At 45.1% G+C, this 23,905-nt stretch overlaps 1 protein-coding gene across 1 annotated transcript in view; it reads left to right on the forward strand.

Annotated features, from left to right (window-relative positions):
• Positions 1 to 23,905, forward strand: part of LOC133443733 (F-actin-capping protein subunit alpha-2) — a 46,189-nt gene that overhangs the window by 15,614 nt on the left and 6,670 nt on the right. Inside the window, exons 2-7 of the mRNA XM_061720923.1 lie at positions 5,532 to 5,595; positions 11,849 to 11,900; positions 14,730 to 14,793; positions 16,878 to 17,084; positions 20,089 to 20,168; positions 23,149 to 23,227. Coding sequence (XP_061576907.1) covers positions 5,532 to 5,595; positions 11,849 to 11,900; positions 14,730 to 14,793; positions 16,878 to 17,084; positions 20,089 to 20,168; positions 23,149 to 23,227 — 546 coding nt within the window. The remainder of the gene's footprint in view (positions 1 to 5,531; positions 5,596 to 11,848; positions 11,901 to 14,729; positions 14,794 to 16,877; positions 17,085 to 20,088; positions 20,169 to 23,148; positions 23,228 to 23,905) is intronic.

The following is a 23,905-nucleotide window of genomic DNA, read 5'->3' on the forward strand; positions in this document are numbered from 1 at the left end:
CATTTAATGTGTGTTTGTGTGTGTGTCTCTCTCTCTCTCTCTCTCTCTCTCTCTCTCTCTCTCTATATATATATATATATATATATATATATATATATATATATATATATATATATATATATATATTCAATTCAATTTTATTTATATAGCGTCTAATACAACAGATTTTGTCTCTAGACGCTTTCCAGAGATCCAGAACATGAACATAAACATAAACCCCCGAGCAATTATTATATAAACAATGGCAGGTAAAACCTCCCATAGTGTGTGTATGTATATGTATATATATATGTATATATATATATATATATATATATATATATATATATTTGTGTGTGTGTAATGTTTAGTACGGACGGATCTTTTAAAGATCTTGGATTTTATTTAATTTCTTTGTTTTAGCCCACTTTCTATTAGTTTTCGCCTTTTCCTCCTCACCTTTGTGGCATGTTGACTGATTCTGTTTTATATCTTTTAGCTTCTGATTGGAGGACGGTTGTCTCACAAGTCATGTCCTCATTGTGTCTGAACCAGTTGAATGTCGATGAGGGTCAAAGCCAGAAAGATGAATGAAATGTTAAAATCATGAGGCGTAAACTTACGTTTCAATGCGCTGATATTCTCATCTCTACTATTCTCTCTCATCTCTCCGAGTCTCTCCTTCACAGACATCTTGTGACTGTCGTACATTCATTCCCGATACATTAACCATACATTTTTTTTAAGGAATGTAGTTCAAAATTTTCCTGTAAGAGATTATGTCAACAACAAATTAACAGAAAATTATGTCTGGTCTTTGGGTTCTTTCGCCTGCCATCAAATAATTTTAGACATTTGTGTGAAAATAACAGATGATTTGTTCTGAAAACCTCGAGAAGCCGTGTGTGAGACGAGCTCGCTCAGGCGTGTGAGCAATACCCGTTGTGTCATGTGTTGACCGCATACGTATGGTCAGGTGTGTGTGTGAGAACCACATCTATTATGTGTGTTAACACCTTTGCTTGGTCTTGCCTGTGTTGACCACATTGCATCTTCAGTACTGTAACGTTATGTTTTTGAACAGAGAGGATAAAGGGAGATTCTGTGATGTCGATGTTTGGGAATAATCAAGTCTTGTGCTCATTTAGAAACGCACAACAACACACACCGGTCACAAGACACCAGAGAACCAGCGTGCCATTTATCAATAAGCAGTGACCTTGAACAATTATGCTCATTAGCGGAGATTAACCAGGTATAGACGTGGGATCAGGTTAATAACGCTCTCGTTAAAAACGTCTGATTGTCCCCACTCGGTGATATAATGTTGAAGGAGACTGAGTGGATGTTTGCTTATTAATAAGCCCTAATGTTTGCTTTGATTACAAGACTGCTGTATTTATTTATAACAAAGCTAAGCCTGGGGATGGATTCAAATGTCAAGAATCGATTTGATTCCGATTTTAAGATTCAGAATTGATTATCACGCTTTGATTTGATTACGATTATCGATTTGGGTTAGTGTTGTTAAAACAGTTTTTTCAGCTGTTGCATGAATTATATGACTGTAGTTCTGCAACATATTAATACTAGTATTATATTGAGATTCAACAGCAAGTATTGGCAGCTAATGATGCTGTAAGGACCAATCACCTCCCAGAATGCTGATAGAACTGCTTTCAGAAACATCGTGTGGAGCAGAATTACCAAACAGATCCAGGGAGGAAACAGAGATAGGGCCGTATGAAATCGCTTTTATTTTTTCCCATTTTTGAGAATTTGGTTTTTAGCATTTTTTGCAAATGTAACCCCAAGACAGTATATAAAGCAAAGAAATATAGACAATTTATGCAATTATAACTGAAAACTTTAATGTTTTCATACCTTTAAACATATTTAAAGGCAAAAACATGGCACTAGTTATGCTTGTGTCCAACAAAACATTCCTTTTTTGGGCATAAACAAAAAAAAAAAAAACAAAAGTTGTAATGTAATGATAAAAAAACATCGATCTTTAGACATATAAATTGATTTTCAGCAATTAATGAGAATCGATTTAGAATCGGAAAATCGATTTTTTTTTTTTCAACACAGGCCTAAACAAAGAATATATTAACACATTTTAAGATGGACGTGAGGTTAAAAGTATAGCCTAATTTCTCCAAGTTGCTGACTAAATACTTCTCATTTTGCCGTACGTGTTTTCTGGAGAGAAGTGGTTGCGACTGCTTTCCCTCAGCCACCGTGAAAGACTAAGACCCACAGCTGGAGCAACTGGGCAGGAAGGGGTTACGCTCCTCTGCACTGCGCTGAAACTTAGTGATCCCTGCATCGTCACAAATTACACAGATAAGATACCCAGGAAACAGTATGGTGTTTATGAATCAGACTTTTCTTCAGATTGCTATCGTGATACTAGAAAACTGGCCCATCCCTTCTCACTTAGTTTAAATAAAGTACCATAGTTGTGCTTTTTGAAATGAATATAGAATAAGTAATACAAGTTTAGCAGTCAGACATGACAGATTTCCAAATGTCTGAAGAAAAGTACCGTAAGTATTTTGACTTTTAGGGATGTACCAATTTTCTGCATCGTTTATTTTTGAACAGCTGTAGAGAAAAGGGATTTTTGTAGCTTCTTACTCAGAGAGTAAAATGTCCAGTTGTCCACATGGGACAGAGATCATCACGCCCTCTCCTCCTGAAATGAATGAAACCAAGACTCAGCAAACATTTGGTCGTGAGTCACTCCTCTTCCCACACTTTCATTTGGCACCATCAAACGATGTTTAGAAGCTGCTTCTAACAATAGCTGGGAAAAAGCAACCACCAGGGAAGTTTGTTTATTTACTGACATCAGCAGAGGGATCCTCGAGAGGGAGTCATGTGCAGAAATAAGAATTAGAGGGTCTGATGCAAGAAGATGGCCATTTTGAGCTTATAGAAAAGAGACCAGGGTTCTTCCTGGTGCAGTGAACCAACACGCTCAGTTGCCGTCGGTTAAATGAAGAGGAATGTTTGTCTGAAGCGGGGGTTACGACAGGTCGCGTTGATTGCAGCGTCTGCACATGCTGCAGTCCTATGTAACGAGGGAGACTCGATGCAGGATTTCAGGTCATAAACACACACAAATGAGATTTTTTTTTCCACGAGTTGTTTTACTGTGAACCTAAAAACGCTCATCATAAATGACTCACGGCAATTTCACGACTGCACAAAAGCAATAAACTTCATAATGACACACGCGTTAAATCCTTTCCTCTTTAGCTAGAATCAATCTGCAGCTCCATGAGCACTTGTGTACACAAACACACAGCTAATAATGGCCCTAGGGACACACATACACACTAAACATACGGGCACACCGTCCCTGCAGCACCAGCCGGCCCCCGCCCGAGCCAGAAAGCCCTGCCGGTGATAGAGGCGTCTGCAGGGATGTACAGGTAGAGCCGAGGCGTCGTACTCCAGGCCTCGGCACATTTTCATGTCCTTATATGGTCGTGAACCAGGCGGGGAAGGGAGGGGGCCGTCTTCTCGCTGTCAGTCGGACATGTGACCTGGAAACAGGAAGTGCTGTGCAGTGGCAGCAGAAGAGAAGTAAAGACGGGGGGAATGACAGCAGCGCAGGCTGAGAGGCACGTTGAACTTCCTCCCATCACCCCCTCTGTCGGCCGCCGCGCTCAGGCACAGTTGGCAGCCTGCGAGGATGCAGAACCCCAGTTAAATCTTTCATGGGATCCGCCTGAACTCCGGGAAATGTTGGAAACGACGTTCTCATTTAGAAAAGAAGAAAATTCCTTACTATAAAAAAAAAACGTTTGATTGATGATGATTTTGCAACAGCTGATATGTTTTATTTGTTCATTCCCTGGTGGATATTTTGGGTTGATTTTCTTTTTATCTCTTAAAACAATAACATTGGTGTCAAAGTAAAAAATAATGCATATATTCCCTTAACTCAAACACACCTTATTGGTGTTTACTGGTGTATCTTTAGCAACACAGGTGCTGTCTGCTGCTGCACCTTATTATATTATATTATTTGGCTGGTAGACATTTTTAAAAACCAATTTTTGTTTATGTCAATGTTTAAAATGAAAAAAAAAAAAGATTAAAGAGATTAAGAAGATTAAAATGCATATATATGCTTTAAGTTTTACCAGACTTTGTATTAAAGGGGACCTATTATGTATCTAATACCTATTTTAAACAGGCCTTGAATGTCTTAAAAACAAGCTTTTGATTTTTTTTGCTAAATAAATTAGAAATTCAGTCTCTGAGCCATGTCTTTATCTTCCCATTCTCTAACCTCATTATCTATGCAGGATTCTGAGTGAGCAGGGCTATGATAATGAGGCTCTGTGCTGATTGGCTGCCTGAATGATGCGTAGCAGGGGTGGGCACAAAGCATCACTTGTGTTGGTTTTTACAACCAACAACAGAGCAATTCGCATGTCTAGCTCGAACAGACGCCATCACGATACACCGCTACGAAAAAATGGAGGAAGCTCCGGCCAGCGGAGTTGTTGTTGTTCCGGCCAGAGTTAGTTGTGGCCGTGGTTTCACGCATATCTCCCGTTGTTACGTAACGGCAGGAGCAGAATCTGAACGGCTCGTAGATCCACATCACACTGGACGGCTCATCCGGGCGGCTGTACAGACACTGCAGAATTTGGTTGCTTTCCCCCTACTCTAAGTTGGCAGGCTGAGGGGAGACCACTAGGAATGGGCGATATTTTACGGTTCACGATAAACCGTCCAAAAAATTCCCCACGGTAAGAATTTGTCATCTGGCGGTAAAAACGATAAAAAGAAAGAAAGAAAGAAAGAAAGATCTGAGCCTGAAAGAAAGAAAGAAATGAGCCTGAAACAAAGATATGAGTCTGAAAGAAAGAAAGAAAGAAAGATCTGAGCCTGAAAGAAAGAAATGAGCCTGAAAGAAAGAAAGAAAGAAAGAAATGAGCCTGAAAGAAAGAAAGAAAGAAAGAAAGAAAGAAAGAAAGAAAGAAAGAAAGAAAGAAAGAAAGAAAGAAAGAAAGAAAGAAAGAAAGAAAGAAATAAAGAAATAAAGAAATAAATAAATAAATGAGCCTGAAAGATAAATTCCCGTTGATACGTGTTTGTGTAACAAACGTGGCGGATCTGAGTCATTCCAGTTTTGCAGTACAGGTGTAACTCATTTAATTGGTTTTTATCAATTCAATTATAGATGGATAGATTTATAGTTACAAAGGTGGAGTTGAATTGGTATTTTTTTTATCGTCATTTTTATCGTTATCGGGATAAATGCCAGAAATGATCGTGATACATTTTTTAGTCCATACCGCCCATCCCTAGAGACCACTTTATATTAAAGCAAGAAAAAAACTTTTTTTCATAAAAGGTCCCCTTTAACTATTAATATAAATGCAGACAAGGGGAAAAAATAAAAGAACAACAAGGGGAAAAAATAAAAGAACAACCAATTATCAGCCCGGTTCATCTCGATTGATCAAGTCCACATCTAGTTAAATGGTCTCATTGAGTCTGACCTGGTTCTCTTTGTTTTTCAGGTACGCATAGCAGCTAACTTTGTCATCCATGCTCCGCCAGGAGAGTTCAACGAAGTCTTCAATGGTGAGTTCTCCACATAATGTGTCTAAACATTAAGTTTTAGCATTGACTTTAATTCCTGACTGATGTAATTCTGCATCACCCCAACTATAAATACAAGAAACATTTTGTCCCTTCAGAAAATGCAATGGGTAAACGAATGGAGAAAGGGTGTTTCTTCTATTTATTTTACCTTTTATTTTGAAGACATTGCATCAAAAACCATCATTTCATCACTAAGAGATTATCAACAGACAGCAGTTTGTGAGGCTGAAGGGTTTTGCTCAGCAGAGCAGCAGACTGTACTCTCACCATCTCTCATTCCTCCATAAATCTTGGGCTTCCAGTATAACCCGGTGTCCCGTCATCTCCAAAAATACTCTCATTACTCCGGTGTCGGGGCGGTGTCAGTGGTGGACAGATAAGTGAGAACTCTAGGGCCTCTTGGTAGCTTGGTGTGGGAACAATCATCTCCTCTTGGAAGTGAACAAGACCAAGGAAAATGGTTGTGGACTTTTAAGAAGACAAAAAATAAGTCAAACACTTCCAGTAAGAAGAGTATAAACATCTGAGTTTTCACCTGAGCAAATAAAAGAACTGGAAACGCTCTCTTCAGCGAGGGACAGAGGAGACTGAGGCTGTTTAGGAAGGAAAACTGGAGGCAAATTCAAGAGACACGAGACTAGGGCTGTGCGATTAATCGATTTTAAATCTAAATCGGATTTATTTATCACAATCGATGTTTGAAAAAGGAAATCGGAAAATCGATTTTCCTTTTTTGCAGCTGGCTGCATTACAGACAGAGCTCGTCTAGTCATCTTTGTTTGGTCAAGAAAATTGTAAATGTTGTCACTTTACTAAACTCAAGGAGGATTTACAGTATCTTTCAGTTGCACTTCATTCCCAATAGGGAAATTTGTTTGCTATTTTTCTTTAAAAATAAAGATAAAATATTTGAAACAATTTATTCCATTGACTTTTGTAGTTTTACCAAAAAAATCGAAATCGAAAATCGGGTTTTCAGAGAAAAAAATCGGGATTTTATTTTTGTCCAAAATCGCCCAGCCCTACACGAGACCGATGCTGACCAAAGGGCTCAGAACAACTTCCACTGTGGTTCAAGCTGAACTTGATGTTTAAAGTACATTGTGACAGATCACATCGTTTGAGTCCAAGTGGACGACCGAGGAGGACTCCACTGTTGGAAGCAAATCGGAAAGAAAAGACTAGATATCGAGAAAGAGATGCTCTGATGTGTGTGTTAGAGGGTGTGTTGAATCCGTGCAGGTACAATGAAATCTCAAGACCATTCTGGCTGCAAATGTATCAAAAAGCTTGGTCTCAGTCACAGGTCAAAGGTCATGCTTCCAGGGCACGGTGGCGCAGCTGGTAGTGCAGCCGCCTCACAGCAAGAAGGTCCTGGGTTCAATTTCCGCCGGGGACGCTGTGGGTGCTGAAGTGCGTGTTAAGTTCCCCCATGACTTCAGCGCCCACACCCTGGGTAGGGTTGGTGAAAGGGCCTTTGTGTGTGCAGTTTGGATGTTCTCCTCGTGTGAAACTTGGGTATGTGAGCTACCCTCACAATATGCACACAGTTCTCGGCTAAACACTGCCCCCTCTGGCCAACCGGGGCGCCAGATGGGGTGGGGAGGATCGGGCCGGAATAACATGATCCTTCCACGCGCTACGTCCGGCCGGAGAAGCCCCACCCTGTCTGGTGAAAAGATGCGGCCTGCTCACTCCTCAGGTTAAGGAGGAGACCTGAGCTCGGTGCAGGGCCCTCCCGGGGTTGCTAGAGGTTGGCACTTAGGTAGGAGCACTGGGTGATATAATGGGGAAAAAAATCGGGATAAAAAAAAAAAAGGTCATGGGTTCTCCAACAAGATAATGACCCAAAACACACAACTAAAAACATCCAAGAGTGACTAAGAAACAAACATTGTAGTCTGCAGCAGAAAGCTTAAAACCTGAGAAAGCTGGACCAATTTGTTCATGAGGAATAGACCAGAACACCTGTCCACAGGTGGAGACGTGTACATGAGTACCAGAATACCTGTCCACAGGTGGATACGAACACCTGTCCACAGGTGGATACGAACACCTGTCCACAGGTGGATACGAACACCTGTCCACAGGTGGATACGAACACCTGTCTACTGGTGGATACGAACACCTGTCTACTGGGGGAGACGAACACCTGTCTACTGGGGGAGACGAACACCTGTCCACAGGTGGATACGTGTTCATGAGTACCAAAATGTCTGTCCACAGGTTTTTGAGAATTACATAAATTGTTTGATTGCAGTGATTGACTCAACTTAACAAAGGTTAGTTGAGGGACCCATTATTTTCTTACTGGCTGGTTATTTAATGCAGTTCATATCTGAGTTTTACCAGTGAAATAATCCTTCTTTTTGATACTTTAATCAATTTGACTAAATAAATCTATGGTTTTATTTAATTGGTCAATTATATACATTATTTAAACATAAATAAATGTATCTTGTACTGAATGTGAGCAGTAGTAAACATAGCTGGATGGATCATTGTCAGAGGGCGGGTTAGGGAGGGTTGACCCCCCTAAAGACATTTTATTCCTTAAAACTGGAACAAATGTTGATGTGCTTCCTTTTTTAAACTACTTTTTCTTTTTCTTGCAAAAACAAGACAAAAACCTTTTGTGTTTAGTAATAAGATTGTATAAAGGTTGTATAAAGGTTAGGAAATTATCTTAAATGGAAGGGTGCCAACAACCTGCCCGTGTGGAGTCTCATCTGCAGTCACCTGCCGGGGCGGCATAGCTCATCCGTCACACCCCTGTCATCCAACCCCGCTCTAATTGGCTGCCAAGCCTCCTAAAAATACTATTAGCTGCTCCAGCACAGCCTGTACGGGTGTGGGGGGGTAGCGGAGGAGCTGCTCCACTTACCCTGATCTTCACATTGTGTTGTTGAGTCTGCGGTATTTATTTGGGTAAGCAGGATCAGTCCTCCGTCATGCTGAGGAGATTACTGGGAATAGTAGTGAAATATTTGATCTGGCCTCTGGCACCCGCCCTGCGGAGGTGTTAATCTCGCACTTCTGGATGATTTGCTTGCTGACCGGTGCTGAGCAGCCGAGGCAGCGACTCCGTGGCGGAGCCAGAACCCTGGTGGTCGTCCAGGGAACTGCACCTCCACGTAAAAGCACACGTTGGACCTGCTTATTTGACATCCAATCCAATATTATTAAGCACGTGCAAAACAACCACAGCTGACCAAAGTGCTGTACAGAATAAATAACAAGACAAAACTGCTCAAGACATAAAATGTTAAATAAAATAAGTTAAAAGACATAAAATAAAGGTAGGTCATACCATCAATCAATAAAATTGGATAAAATAAAAGAATAGAGAGTATGCATTGACGTCACTTCCCCACTGGACCAGCCCCCTTACTGCACTGAGTGGCAAAACATCAGCAAAAACAGCTGCAACTAGTAGAGAAGACGGGATAACAGCAGATTATCGGCTTAAATTAGCGTCAGTTGGACTTGACAGTGACCCGTACAGTTACCGCAAGAACCAGTGGTCCATGGACATTAATATTTTACCACAAATCGAGTTTCCTGATATTTATATGTACTTCATTTCTACGCCGGGGAAATACACGAAGCAAAGCTTGAAGGCATCCAAAAGTGTTGACGCTTGGTCCTACTTCAAGGCAGCATTTGTTGTAGAAATTAAAGTGATGAGGACACCGAACTTTATGATTTGACCGTTTAACGTTAACTACCCAAAAATCCAACATTACCTGATACAAAATGGGAACCGCAAATCCACGTTTCGGTGCCTGGAATCCAGTTGTTTCTGCGAATTGCAGTGATCCATTTGTCTCTCTTAAGCGTATTGTTTGTCAGTCTGTAAAATTATAACTCTGATTTCTTACTAAATCTATGAGTACAGTCGATCGCACAACAGCTCTTTCCCATTTTAGATGTTTTCCAGTTGCTCAAACTGAAAGTCTACGCTGCCTCTCAGTGGGCATAACCCGCTGTGAAGTCGCATCTGTGACGTCATGCGCATTCCCTCTATAAAATAAAGAATAAAAGGATCAAATAAAGTCAACTGTCTTGCTAAGTGTTAAAGCCAAGGAGAAAAGGTGGGTTTTGAGAAGGGATTTAAAAACAGACAGAGAGGAGGCCTGTCTGATTTGCTGAGGCAGGTTGTTCCATAGTTTTGGAGCTGCAACAGCGAAGGCGAAGACATGATGACAGTCATCTCAGAGGATCTTCCTTCCTCCAGGACTCTGAAATAGTCGTGTGGCTACTCAACGAGGTGCTAAAATAACCTCTTGGCCACTCATACCCCTTTTACACCAAGCTGGTTCCAGGGCTGGTGCTAGTGCTGGAGCTAGAGCTGGTTCGCGGTTGGTTCTTAAGTAAGAACCGTTTGCTTCTACACAGCTGGTGTTGGCCTGGAGCTGGCCAGAGAGACACGTCATCACGTCACCACGCCCCCTCGTTTTCATCTCTACCCTGATCAGGAAGCTGAGAGCCAAAAGCTGTTTTAATTTCAGCTGTAGCGCTGTTAATATGGCACTTTATTAAGTTTTAATATTTTTTTCAGGTAAAGTAACCTTTAAGATCCCCAACCTGGGCTCAGTTTATCCAAATAACGCCTGTTAAGAAATTTGAGCCGGCAGCTCCTCTCCTCTCCTCTCCTCCTCCGTAACATACGCCGTAGGCTCTGCGTTGGTGTAACGTGGAACCAGAACCGCGGGCTGGGAGGCGTCCCCGCGGGCCAGGATTTTTTATTAAATAAATGGATGGAGCTGCCGCTGCATCGGCGGGCTCCGCAGCCTCCCGTCCAAGCGTCCCGGGGCTGGAACGCTTCCCCGCGGGCTCGGACGCGGGGCTGCGCCGCTGCATCGGCGGCACGGAGCCCGCAGACGTTACTGTTGGTGGATTGTACCGTAGACCACTGCTGCTTCTGTTTTACATCCATTATTAAATAAATGGATGTAATAATAAAAGAGTCTGCTAACTTAACCGCCTTCTTCAACGCCACGTTGTTTAAAAACGGCGCGCTTCCGTGTTTATTCTGCTTTGGTTGTTCAGTAACACCGTCCCCAGCCCCGCCCCCAGCCCCCGACGTAAACTGGTTCTAACGCCTGGCCCAGCAGCTCAAAGGGGCTGGCGTAGCACCCGTTTTGAGAGTCAGGAGCCGGAGCTTAGGCTGTGTAAAACCAAAGAACTGGTGCTAAGTCTGGCTCTAGCCCAGAACCAGCCCTGGAACCAGCTTGGTGTAAAAGGGGTATCAGAGACTAAAACAGGGGTGGGCAATCCTGGTCCTCGAGGGCCGGTGTCCCTGCAGGTTTTAGATGTTTCCCTGTGTAGCAGTGTGAGTGCTACGGGGCCCGACCGACAGGATGGAGAGGACATGGAGCTTTGTGCAGAACCCTTTTATTTAATCCAAATCACCCAGGACACAGTGCACAAGCACCTCAGGCCAGCAGCAACTCCTCCGACCCCCTTGCTGCTGTCCAGCTCTGCCTTATAAGGCAGGCAGGGTGGAGGCGTGGCAGCCACTCAGGCGGATGGGACACAGGTGCGTGTGTCCCATCAACCTCTCCACCCTGCCACACCCTGCTTTAACACACCTGATTCTAATTAAACATCATCAGCTTGTCATCCAGAGCTGCACAATTCTGTTAATGACACAGTCACTTGTATCATGGTGCAATGAAGCAGGGAAACATCTAAAACCTGCAGGGACACTGGCCCTCGAGGACCAGGATTGCCCACCCCTGGACTAAAACAACGCCGTGATGTTTTAGCCAAACTGCAAGTCCATCCGCCACTCGGTCGATGACACCAGAGCAGAACTTGTTCCCCTTTAGAGAGAGAGTTGATGTATGTGTGTAATTGCATCATTAAAGCCTTGATAAATGGCGTCACCACCGAGGATCGCTGGGGGGTGTGGTGGAGGGGGAGGGGGGGGGGGGTCTGTCTGCCTCTTATCACAGCCTGGCAGCCACGGCACACACACCCCATTAAAACACAACCCCCCGCTGCCACTTGGCTCTCTTTGCCCACTTTAATCTGGTCGTGATTGTGCTGCCTCCTCCACTGAGATAATTCATCACGTCTGCCCCCCCCCCTGGGGTAAATGCTGCACAGATTAACCGACTGCAGGGAAGTTTTTTTATGGTCCTAATCTGTCATGCTTTAGTTTTTTTGGTCCATCTCCTCCCTGAATCTACCGTCCTCTTAACAATTTCACCATCTTCCTCCCCAGATGTGCGGTTGCTGCTCAACAATGACAATCTTCTCAGGGAGGGAGCAGCGCAGTAAGTAGAGTTGTTTCTGTCAGCTTGTTTCAAATTTAGTTTTAGTCTAGTCTTTGGGTCGAGCTGTCATTTTAGTTTTTATTAGTTTTAGTCATGTTCATTCACAGACACAAATGGTCAGTTCGAACATTCATTCAGGAAAACAACAAACTGTGAAAGAAAGAAATGACAGGAAACTAAAATGACTTTTAAAAAACAATCAAAGAAACGTTTGAAACGCTTCATGAAAGGGTCGACTACAGAAGCGGATCACAAGCCATTAATAAATCCAACGATTCATGACATGGTTGATGATGATGAGAGAGCTTCATACGGGGCAACAGCTGCCGGCCCGTGGGACCTGCACCAGGAGAACGGGTCTTTAACCGGGCCGTTCCACCAGTTATCATCAAAGGGAAGCGCCGGGTGGATCCGTCTCATCCTCTCTGGATGCAGACGAGCCGGGAGCAGGGACATCCTCGTATACGTGCAGCTTCAGATCAATCAGGACTTTCTGACTGGCTCCTGATTCAAACTAGTCCTGCAGTCCCGCACTCCCGCAGTCTCGCAGTCTCCTGCAGTCCCGCATCCCCGCAGTCTCCTGCACTCCTGCAGTCCCACAGTCCCGCACTCCTGCACTCCCGCACTCCCGCAGTCTCCCGCAGTCTCCTGCAGTCCCGCACTCCCGCAGTCTCCTGCAGTCCCGCACTCCCGCAGTCTCCCGCACTCCCGCACTCCCGCACTCCCGCACTCCCGCAGTCTCCCGCACTCCCGCAGTCTCCCGCACTCCTGCAGTCTCCCGCACTCCCGCACTCCCGCAGTCTCCCGCACTCCTGCAGTCTCGCACTCCCGCAGTCTCCCGCACTCCCGCAGTCTCCCGCACTCCCGCACTCCCGCACTCCCGCACTCCCGCAGTCTCCCGCACTCCCGCAGTCTCCCACACTCCCGCACTCCCGCAGTCTCCCGCACTCCCGCAGTCTCCCGCACTCCCGCAGTCTCCCGCACTCCCGCAGTCTCCCGCACTCCCGCACTCCCGCAGTCTCCCGCACTCCTGCAGTCTCGCACTCCCGCAGTCTCCCGCACTCCCGCAGTCTCCCGCACTCCCGCAGTCCCGCAGTCCCGCACTCCCGCAGTCTCGCACTCCCGCAGTCTCCCGCACTCCCGCAGTCCCGCAGTCCCACAGTCCCACACTCCCGCAGTCTCGCACTCCCGCAGTCTCCCGCACTCCCGCAGTCTCCCGCACTCCTGCAGTCTCGCACTCCCGCAGTCTCCCGCACTCCCGCAGTCTCCCGCACTCCCGCAGTCTCCCGCACTCCCGCAGTCTCCTGCAGTCCCGCACTCCCGCGGTCTCCCGCAGTCTCCCGCACTCCCGCAGTCTCCTGCACTCCCGCAGTCCCGCAGTCTCCCGCACTCCCGCAGTCTCCCGCACTCCCGCAGTCTCCTGCACTCCCGCACTCCCGCAGTCTCCCGCACTCCCGCAGTCTCCCGCACTCCTGCACTCCTGCAGTCTCCCGCACTCCCGCAGTCTCCCGCACTCCCGCAGTCTCCCGCACTCCCGCAGTCTCCCGCACTCCTGCACTCCTGCAGTCTCCTGCACTCCTGCAGTCTCCCGCACTCCCGCAGTCTCCCGCACTCCCGCAGTCTCCCGCACTCCCGCAGTCTCCCGCACTCCCGCAGTCTCCCGCACTCCCGCAGTCTCCTGCACTCCCGCAGTCTCCCGCACTCCCGCAGTCTCCCGCACTCCCGCACTCCCGCAGTCTCCCGCACTCCTGCAGTCTCGCACTCCCGCAGTCTCCCGCACTCCCGCAGTCTCCCGCACTCCCGCAGTCCCGCAGTCCCGCACTCCCGCAGTCTCGCACTCCCGCAGTCTCCCGCACTCCCGCAGTCCCGCAGTCCCACAGTCCCGCACTCCCGCAGTCTCGCACTCCCGCAGTCTCCCGCACTCCCGCAGTCTCCCGCACTCCTGCAGTCTCGCACTCCCGCAGTCTCCCGCACTCCCGCAGTCTCCCGCACTCCCGCAGTCTCCCGCACTCCCGCAGTCTCCTGCAGTCCCGCACTCCCGCGGTCTCCCGCAGTCTCCCGCACTCCCGCAGTCTCCTGCACTCCCGCAGTCCCGCAGTCTCCCGCACTCCCGCAGTCTCCCGCACTCCCGCAGTCTCCTGCACTCCCGCACTCCCGCAGTCTCCCGCACTCCCGCAGTCTCCCGCACTCCTGCACTCCTGCAGTCTCCCGCACTCCCGCAGTCTCCCGCACTCCCGCAGTCTCCCGCACTCCCGCAGTCTCCCGCACTCCTGCACTCCTGCAGTCTCCTGCACTCCTGCAGTCTCCCGCACTCCCGCAGTCTCCCGCACTCCCGCAGTCTCCCGCACTCCCGCAGTCTCCCGCACTCCCGCAGTCTCCCGCACTCCCGCAGTCTCCTGCACTCCCGCAGTCTCCTGCACTCCCGCAGTCTCCTGCACTCCCGCAGTCTCCTGCACTCCCGCAGTCTCCTGCACTCCCGCACTCTCCGGCACTCCTGCAGTCTCCTGCACTCCCGCAGTCTCCTGCACTCCCGCAGTCTCCTGCACTCCTGCAGTCTCCTGCACTCCCGCAGTCTCCTGCACTCCTGCAGTCTCCTGCACTCCCCTGCACTCCTGCAGTCCTGCAGTCCTGCTGGTAGTGACTTCAAACTCAAATGTCAACAACAGAAAGTCATTCCTTTCATAGTAACGTCCCCTTTAAGCTGCTTGCAGCCTTTGTTTTGCGTCACATATTTACAATGTCAACACAGTAACTTTGAATTATAATTCAGTGTTTGTGCAAAGTAAAAATTCTGACGTACATGCAGTAACTCTGTGTTTCTCTCTGCAGTGCGTTTGCACAGTACAACTTGGACCAGTTTACCCCCGTGAAAATCGAGGGGTACGAAGAACAGGTGAGTTCATGCAACATCACTGGGGGGGTCATGTTTCTCAGTTCCCGCTGTGCTGCTGCTCTGACAAACACACCAGATTCTCATTATAGATATTAACATCTCACTGAATATTGGAGATAGTCTCTTTAAGCTGCTGGACTTGTTCAGCCTGATTCTTAAGCCACTGATTATCAGCTTGGACTCGACTGGAGGATACGAGTAGAATCAGTTGTACCGGTATGCTGTTTTTTATCAAGTTCATCGAATGGCGCACTGATCCTGACACAGCAGATGTTTTGTTGGTCAGTTGAAGCAGGAGGGAACTAGAAGGTGCACATCCATGTTTGTGACTTCAGACAAGTTGATCACACTTTTCCACTAGCACCTACTCGGCTCTACTCATCTCAGCTCGACTCGACTGAACTCGGCCTGATTTCTTTTCCATAACAATTCAGCACCTGGAGAAGTAGGAGGTTGGAGCGAAGCTGCTGTGACGTATTTGATTGTGTGATCTAAACGAAGAAGACAACACTAAAGATGTAGAACCTGGAGGAGATGATAGATGTGCTGCTGGGTTTGTGGCTTGTGTTCGATACCCAGTTAAAAAATGAGAGTGAGAGAAGTTTCAAGTGGCGACGCTTGTTAATTTTTTTAGTTCGTCTCGCGCTGCTGAAAAGTCAGTTGGTAGCTGAGCAGCTATGAGGTGACAGAGCTCCTGGTAGATTTGGTCACTCCTTATTCCCCGTCTAGATCCCTTTTTAATTCTCTCCTCAGCCACCAGGTTTATGAACATCTGCACCTCAGAGTTGGATCACCAAACAGACTTCTGCTGCCATTGCTGGTGGAATAAAATGAACAAGAATCCGCCGTCAGAGTCGCTCTTTCTCTGATGTCACATCCTGACTCAGACATCTGACTCCAACCCCCCGACAAATCGGTGGCCTGTAGTGTGATGACGTCAGATACAGCCGACTCAGCCGATTAGAACCTCGGCAGAGTAGTTACAGAAAAGTATCTACTCTGCACGTTAGACCCCTAGTGGGAAAGAACCAAACCGAGTGGAGGAGAGCCGGTCTGAGTAGGTACTAGTGGAAAAGCGCCATTAGAGTCCTGCCCTCCAACTACATCAGCTGTTATGTCAGAGAACAAGTCATTTGTTTGCGGAGAAACACTCATGTTGGTTCAGTGTCGTTTCCATCACTTCAACACTACACACTTCTGAAGTGATTAAAGAAACCGTCAGTGGGACATTTTCCACTTGGATGCAGAACTATGGGGGGTCAGAGGGCAGCACAGGGGGGCATCAGCCTGACGGCGGGAACAGGAAGTCTGTTCCTGCAGACCGACTGAGTCCTGGGGAGAAGAGGGCGTTTGAACCTCACCTGGTCGGCTTCATACCAGGAAACGGCTCTCTGAATTCGATGATTATTTTTTTTCTAATTTCCAAATTTTCAACCTGGATGTAATAATATGCTGAGCAGCACATTATCCCAGCCGTTGTCATGCTGCTGTAGTTGCAGAAAACATTAAAAAAGCACAATTACTGTATTGTATTAGTAAAGTTTTCTTTTCAATACATGGAGCTTTGTTTTCTTTGTACTTATCAAGCGAGGTCCATTAAAGGTCAAACAAATCCATCTCAAGGTGGTCATAAAAGTCAACAAGAAACTATGACGCAACATAAGGGACACAGAGCAAAGATTTCATTATTTCAGTGACATCCTGTCATTGACTTTAAAACCAGAGGATCAAACACAACGGCATATTTTGTGTCGTTACTTCCCCGTCTGAGTTCCTGTGAAGGTTGAGCGTCGCGGTGAATAAATGAGGCGGTGAGTTATCCCCGGTAATGATTGCAGGATCTCACGTAAAGATGTCATCATGTCCCTCTGTACCTATATTGCCGGCTGAAATTCCCGCCTGGCCTGAGAGTCGAGCCGCAGAACAGCAGACGGAAAGTTGGGTCTGATCCTCTGGGTCTCTTCTGTGTTTCTCCTGTTTATAGTTTGTCGTCTTTAACAGTGCTTCACTTTTTTTTCCTCTCTCTTTCTGTTTTTTTCTCCGTCCTTCTCTGCTTTTAATTATCTATTTATTTTCCACTCCAGGTCTTAATCACAGAGCACGGCGACCTGGGGAACGGGCGGGTGTTGGACCCCAAGAACAAGATCTCCTTCAAGTTCGACCACCTGAGGAAAGAGGCCAGCGACCCGCGGCCCCATGATGTCGACGGCTCCCTGGAGGGCTGGCGGGGCGCCGTGGACTCGGCCGTCAGGGCCTACGTCAAGGAGCACTATCCCAGCGGGGTGTGCACGGTGCGTTCAAGCCGGCGCCACAAGTACAGTCTAGAGAGCTGCGTTGGGATTCAGTCCCGCCGGACCCAACGCAAATCTGGCGGGAGCGGGCGGTTTGAACTTTGATGCGGGCGGCTAAAAAAACACTGCAGGATTGGGATGTAGCCTAGCGACAAGATTGAAATCAATGACGTAGAAAAGAACCTCAAACAAGGTCTTTACTAGACAAAGACAAAGCAAGGCCAGTCCAGTCAGATATTTGGAAAAACTGCGTTTAGTGTCTGTGGAGCATCTTGGAAGAGAGGCGCAGGGATTGGGACTGAAGTCGGTCAGCAGCATCCTCTCCCTCCACAGTAATGTAATGGCCAAGAGATTCATTTGTTAAATTAATTTGTTTAATTTGTTAACTTTGTTTATTTTATGTATTTATTTGTGTTATTTGAGCCACTCACAGCCTACTCGCGTTGCTATTTGTTAAGAGGGAATGTGCTTGACGTCACAGATGCGACTTCACAGCGGGTTTCGCCCACTGAGTGGCAGAAAGACTGAGTGGCAGCGTAAACTTTCAGTTTGAGCAACTGGAAAACATCTAAAATGGGAAAGAGCTGTTGTGCGATCAACTGTACTCATAGATTTAGCAAGAAATCAGAGTTATCATTTTTACAGACTGTTGAAAAATAAGCTTAAGAAAGACAAATGGATCGCTGCAATTCACAGAAACAACTGGATTCCAGGCACCGAAACGTGGATTTGCGGTTCCCATTTTGTATCAGGTAATGTTGGATTTTTGGGTAGCTAACGTTAAACGGTCAAATCATAAAGTTCAGTGTCTTCATCACTTTAATTTCACCAACAAATCCTGCCTTGAAGTCAGGCCAAGTGTCAAGACTTTTGTAAGCCTTCAAGCTTTGCTTCGTGTATTTCCCCGGTGTAGAAATTAAGTCCATATAAATATCAGGAAACTGGATTCGTGGCCAAATATTAATGTCCATGGACCACTGGTTCTTGGGGTAACTGTACGGGTCACTGTCAAGTCCAACTGTCTTTAATTTAAGCCGATAATCGGCTGTTATCCCGTCTTCTCCACTAGTTGCAGCTGTTTTTGCCACTCAGTGCAGTAAGGGGGCGTGGTCCAGTGGGGAAGTGACGCCTATGCAAACCCTCTATAGATGCTGCGCAAAGGCAAAATAGCTTGTGTGATGATAACAACGATGGATTTGTATCTAACTTTCTGTCAGGCGACCTATGAACTGTCAATTATCCATCAAGCTCCACAATGATCATGTTAACATTAAATCAGATTTGTCTAAGACATTTCTCTTGCGGGACGGGAGAAGACACAAAATCAATGCATCTCTATCATTGTGCGGGCATGAATTCTCAGTTTTAAGGATGCGGGTGGGAGTGGATATAAACACTGCGGGTGCGGGCGGTAATGGTCAGAAATTCAGCGGGAGCGGGATGAGGAAAACAGTCCCGCTCAGGGCTCTAGTACAGTCCTTAAAGGAACGGTGTCCTGAAAATGGTTGTGTTGTTGCCTGAGAGAATTTGACCAGTTTTACCAAGTAGGTCCAACGAAAATCAAACTGGTTTCTGGGATGTAGATTCAGGACCCATAAAGATCTCTACCTCACCAGGCCTCTAGGTGGCACTGTAACATGATGATTTACACCTTTGTTTCTAGAAGCATAGAGGTTAGAAGTCTTTTTCCTGATTCCTGCCTTTTTTCTCGAAATCAAACCCACTTATCCAGGGTGGCCCATTTAAAAAAAAAAAAAAAAAAAAGTCTTAAATTTAGTTTTTGCTAAAATAAGGCCTTTAAATGTGTTAATTTGTCTTGAATCTCAAACCAAGGGTCCTTAGTTTAGTGGGAATGTATCCAGTCATCATTAAAAAGTTTATTTCATCGTTTTGAGGAGAATCTCCTGCGGAGGTCCTAAATATGTGTTGCCAGGTTGGGCAAGTTTCAGCCCAATTGGGCTGAAAAATATATATTTGGGCTGCTTTTCCTAGTATTTACTAAATATTTAGGAGCAAAAAAGTCTCCATTATGGCAGAAAGAGTAGAAACTTACACAATAAACTCACTGATATTGGATTTGCTTTAATCTACTCAATTTAATTGAAGTCTTTGTTCGGAGCCTGAACTTTTTTTGGCTATTTAGTGGTGTTGTGAAGCTTGAAATTTATAACATATTTAATAGTAAGGGTTTTAACATAGAGAAAGTATGATTCGGGCTGGTTTTTCATTAATTCGCTGAATTTACATCGTGTTTGGTCTGGAAACCGTCAGCCAGATCTGGCAACCTCGACCTCAGAACTGGATTTCTTAGTGACTTGTCGTTTTGGTATTAAATTTAGTTTGAAAATGGTATTAAAATGTCTTAAACTTACTTTGGTCAAACTTGTAGACACCCTGTTATCCCCCGCTGTTTCAATTATTAACATTATTACGCCTTTTCCAAAGTCTGGAAGTCAAATAAAGTCCTAAACTAGGCCATTTGGTTTTCCCGGTCGGTTGTTCGTCTCTTTAGTGGAGTCCAAAGGACGTTCTTTATACGCCTTCAGGTACCGCTGCCTGGAAATTTAAAGTTGAACCCAGACTAATTCTTTGTATTTAACTGGAAGAGAATTAGACTACAACCCCCCCGACATGCCGGTCTGTTCTGAGTGTTTATGTGTTTTGTTCTTGTTCTCACTCAGGAACGAGTTTAAAAATCTAATAATAGTGGCATCTAAGAGTTGGGCGCTCTATTTAAGACACGTCAGTGTGTCCAAACTTGGTAACGTCAACAAACCCAGTGCAGGATGGGAAGTAAACGCAGGCCGGAGCAATGAAATCATTGCTCTTAACTCTCTTAAAGCACATAAAGTATGTTGTTAGGCTCTCGGTGGCGGGTGGTTGCTAGATAATGGTGTGACTGCTCTGCTTCCTGTGGTTGCATATGAACAACATTTTACATTTTTAATTGTTATAAAAGCAGAGGATCACATTTTAAATCTGAGTTTTTGTCGTCGTCTTTCAGATTTACGGGAAAACCATTGACGGACATCAAACCATCATCGTGTGCATCGAGTGCCATCAGTTTCAACCTAAAAACTTCTGGTACGTCTGACAATGTGACCTCCAACCCCTATTGTTATTTTTATTTTACATGTATGATATTTTACTTATTCTAGTCTGCTAACGTTTTTACTTTAGCAAAAAAGTGTACTTTTTAAAATCCTCAAATGTTGTTTGACATATAGAAGTTGTATAAAAGCCGTCTATGGAGTAACTTAATCAGGATTGGATAGAAACGGTCCCAGCTGGGTTTTACTGGTCTGAGCAGGAACTCGTTGGGTGTAAAGATGCCAACTTACTGGAAAAGTTCCCAATTTCAGCTGTGAGGAACCTGATCAGGGGGAAATGTGAGCATTAAATAGTTCCCATGGGTGTTAATGGTCTTAAATTGTATTTAATTTGAGTGTCTTAAAGCTGGCTGGACAGTTCATGCTTAAGGGGCACGGCTTTGAAGAGTTAGTGGAGGGTTGTTTTCTTGGGGAGCGCTCGGGGGACATCCAGAATTTCCTTACCCTACCTTTAATAGAGACTAATCTTCAACTAAAGCCTGATTTAAGGTTCTGCGTTAAACCAACGCAGAGCCTACGCCGTTGCCGTGACGCCGCCGTGAACCCTTCGAATTTCTCCGTCACTCCATTTCCCCACGGTGCAGTACCCTCCACGAGAGCTAGTTGATACTTTGTTTAGGTTCCGGCTTTTCCGGTCATAGTGAATCAAAGAGATAAGGAGAACTGTTGTGCAAAAAAACATCACACACACACGAAGAAAAGAGCGCTGAAAGTTCACGACTGCTTCACGAACCGGAAATGCGTTGCTACCAAGCGAACCAATCACAGCCCTCTCGGTCTGCGTTGGGTCTGCGTCGCCTCGACGCGTAGTTACATTTTTTGGGAGGTGCATGTCAGGCTACGGCGTAGGCTCTGATTTAACGCAGAACCATAATTCAGGCTTAAGAATGCTGCCTATTTTTTTTGGTGATGAAAGAGCAGTCAAATTGCAGGGTTTACAGGTATTTGTTATCACTCGTTTTAGCTGATCAACAGAAATGTGTCGTGTATTTTAGAAGAAAATGTGTTACTTTAAGCACCAAGTGTGAAATCAGGGTTCTTGGGTGGTTTTTGTTGCTGCTGTGGCAGACGGGAGAAGCTGCAGTCTGACACCAGAATATAACAAAAATGGCTTTAGTCATTCACTTGGACTCGTTGCCGAAGCTAGAGCTCGTTTAAGTTTCACACGTATGCCTTCGAAAAATACAAACGTAAGCCATAAGTTATTCTCTTTCTCTAACATGCTGCATAGGCACAAAATTAAAAAGTTCAGCACACATCACACCGACCTTAAAAACTCTTCACTGGCTCCCGTCCCTTTTCGTTTTAACTTCTTGTTGCTGACATGTAGAGCTCTGCAGCGTCTGATATCAGGGACCTGTTGCGCTCCATCCTGGAGGCTGAGGTCGTCGGATCAACGATCTCCCGCCGTCTCTGCCTTCGCTGGTCTCCATCCACGCTTTTAAGAGATAACTTAAAACCCAAACTTAAAACATCAGTAATGAGACAGTTGTTTTATGATGTTGAGTTTATGTAAATTTTTACTCCAGGAGGTTTTTATTGTTTTTACATTTAATGTATTGTTTATTCTTTGTGAAGCATCGTGTGACGTTTGTCTGTGAAAGCTGCTCTAGAAATAAACTTTACTTACCGTATTTTGCGGACCATTAGGCACATTATAAGGTCCAACATCAATGAACGAGTCTGTTTTCATACGTAAAGAGCACCGGATTATAAAGCGCATGATAAAACATATATAAAGAGAAACAAAACAGTTTGGTAAGTCGAACTTCATTCAACTCTTTCACAATAACTCAGAATATTGTTCAGTTGCAACTAAAACAGAAAAATACTTACATTTATAATCATCTTTCTTCCACGAATCCACCAATAAAAAGTGGCGTCGTTCTACGTCCTGTTCTCTGATTGGTTCATCATTGCCAGCGATAGCAGACACCTGAAGTTATTGTGAGGTTGGAACAATTTGATTATAATTAGATATAGATTTGAAGAACGTTGGCTTGACGTCTAAGTACAGTACGGTAACGTGGACTAGATGTTGGATGATGGATGCTTGCAGCACTACATAATTTAGTTATCTAACGTTGTCTGACGTTACAACTCGTATCCAACCAAGGACTGACTTTAATGAGTCTGAACGGTCCGACAATCAATCTGGCGGAGCGGCTTCGTCGTTACCAAAGTCACCAAAACTGCACTATTTTTCAGCGCAGCGTACCTCATAAAACTGGTTTGAGGTCAGTAAACACAACAAGATTCATACATGAATTTTTTTTAGAAAATGTAAGGATTTTAAGCCTTATAGTGCGGAAAATACGGTAGCTACTTACGTCATCTCCTTCAGAAAAATGCAAATTAACATCCTGTTATTCTTATATTTAATTTGACTTGTATTTAATTGTAAGAATGCAAGGTATTTATTTTCTTGTTCCTCAAAAAAAAGCTTTGTAAAGGCACCGTTTAGAGTTTATAAAGTGTTGGTGATTTGGTTGCAGCTCTGTTCGTCATCTGTGGCTTTGATGATTGTCAGATGAAAGCGTGACGGCAGAAACTCGTGCTTCACATGACTCAGTCATTAATCTGTCGGCCCTGGAGTCGCCCTCCAGTCCTGTGAGGACGCCTTTGTCGGATTCCTCCACTCGTCTCCTGGGATTCCTCTTCAACTCCTCGGCGGTTTGTAGATGTGAGCCAAGCTCTGAAGGCCCTGAACGATTCCCGGGTGTCGCCGGCGTGAAGGCACGTTCAAATCGAATAAATCAGGGGATATATGACACAGCTGGACCACAGTCCCCCCCCCTCGTAACACTGAAGAAACTCCAGATGAAACCCTTTAGTTCATATAAACCGCTGAAGTAAAATAACACTTTCAGGTTCACTGAGGGCTGATTTGCTAAAACGTTTCTGTAAAACTAGAAGACTGATCAAACCTGTTGTCCGTTTCCGTCTGGATGCAGGAACGGACGCTGGAGGTCGGAATGGAAATTCACCATCTCTCCTTCCTCCACCCAAGTGGCAGGAATCATGAAGATCCAGGTACTTTGTTTGTCCTCGTTTCCATGGAGACAGATGTTTGTGACAGATTTGGAGCCCTAAGTGAAATGTTATTTCAATGACAGTAATTAGTTTATTTACCCCGATGTTGATTTGTTTCAGCTTTGCAGCTTAAAATGACCCGACAGATGTGAACGCATAAGTTCTGTTCTAGCAACCTGGTTCTATCATAAGTAGGAAAGTGAGTAAAAAGCAGACGTGGGAGGATAGAAGTCTCTAAAACTGTTATGATGATGCATCCAGCATATGAAATAACTGAAAAAAAGAATTGCTTTATACCAATTAATAACTATTAGCACATAAATTAGCATCTAAACAGCCGTCTTGCTCACTAATGTTCGATCTGATTGGTTGTTTATTAACATTTCAAGTGTGTGGAACTTGGAAAGATATTAGTCTAACGCAGGGGTCGGCAACCCAAAATGTTGAAAGAGCCATATTAGACCAAAAACAACAAAAAACAAATGTCTGGAGCCGCAAAAAATGAAAAGTGTTGTATAAGCCTAAGAATGAAGACAACACATGTTGCATGTAGTTATGTTAGATTTTTTTTTCATTATGCACAAAATGTCGAGAAAAAAGTCGAGATGTCAAGATTAATGTTTAAGTACAATCTTGAGACAAAAAAAGTCAATATATCGAGAAAAAAGTCAAAATCGC

This window comes from Cololabis saira, chromosome 5, assembly GCF_033807715.1.
Source record: "Cololabis saira isolate AMF1-May2022 chromosome 5, fColSai1.1, whole genome shotgun sequence".
NCBI lineage: Eukaryota > Metazoa > Chordata > Actinopteri > Beloniformes > Belonidae > Cololabis > Cololabis saira.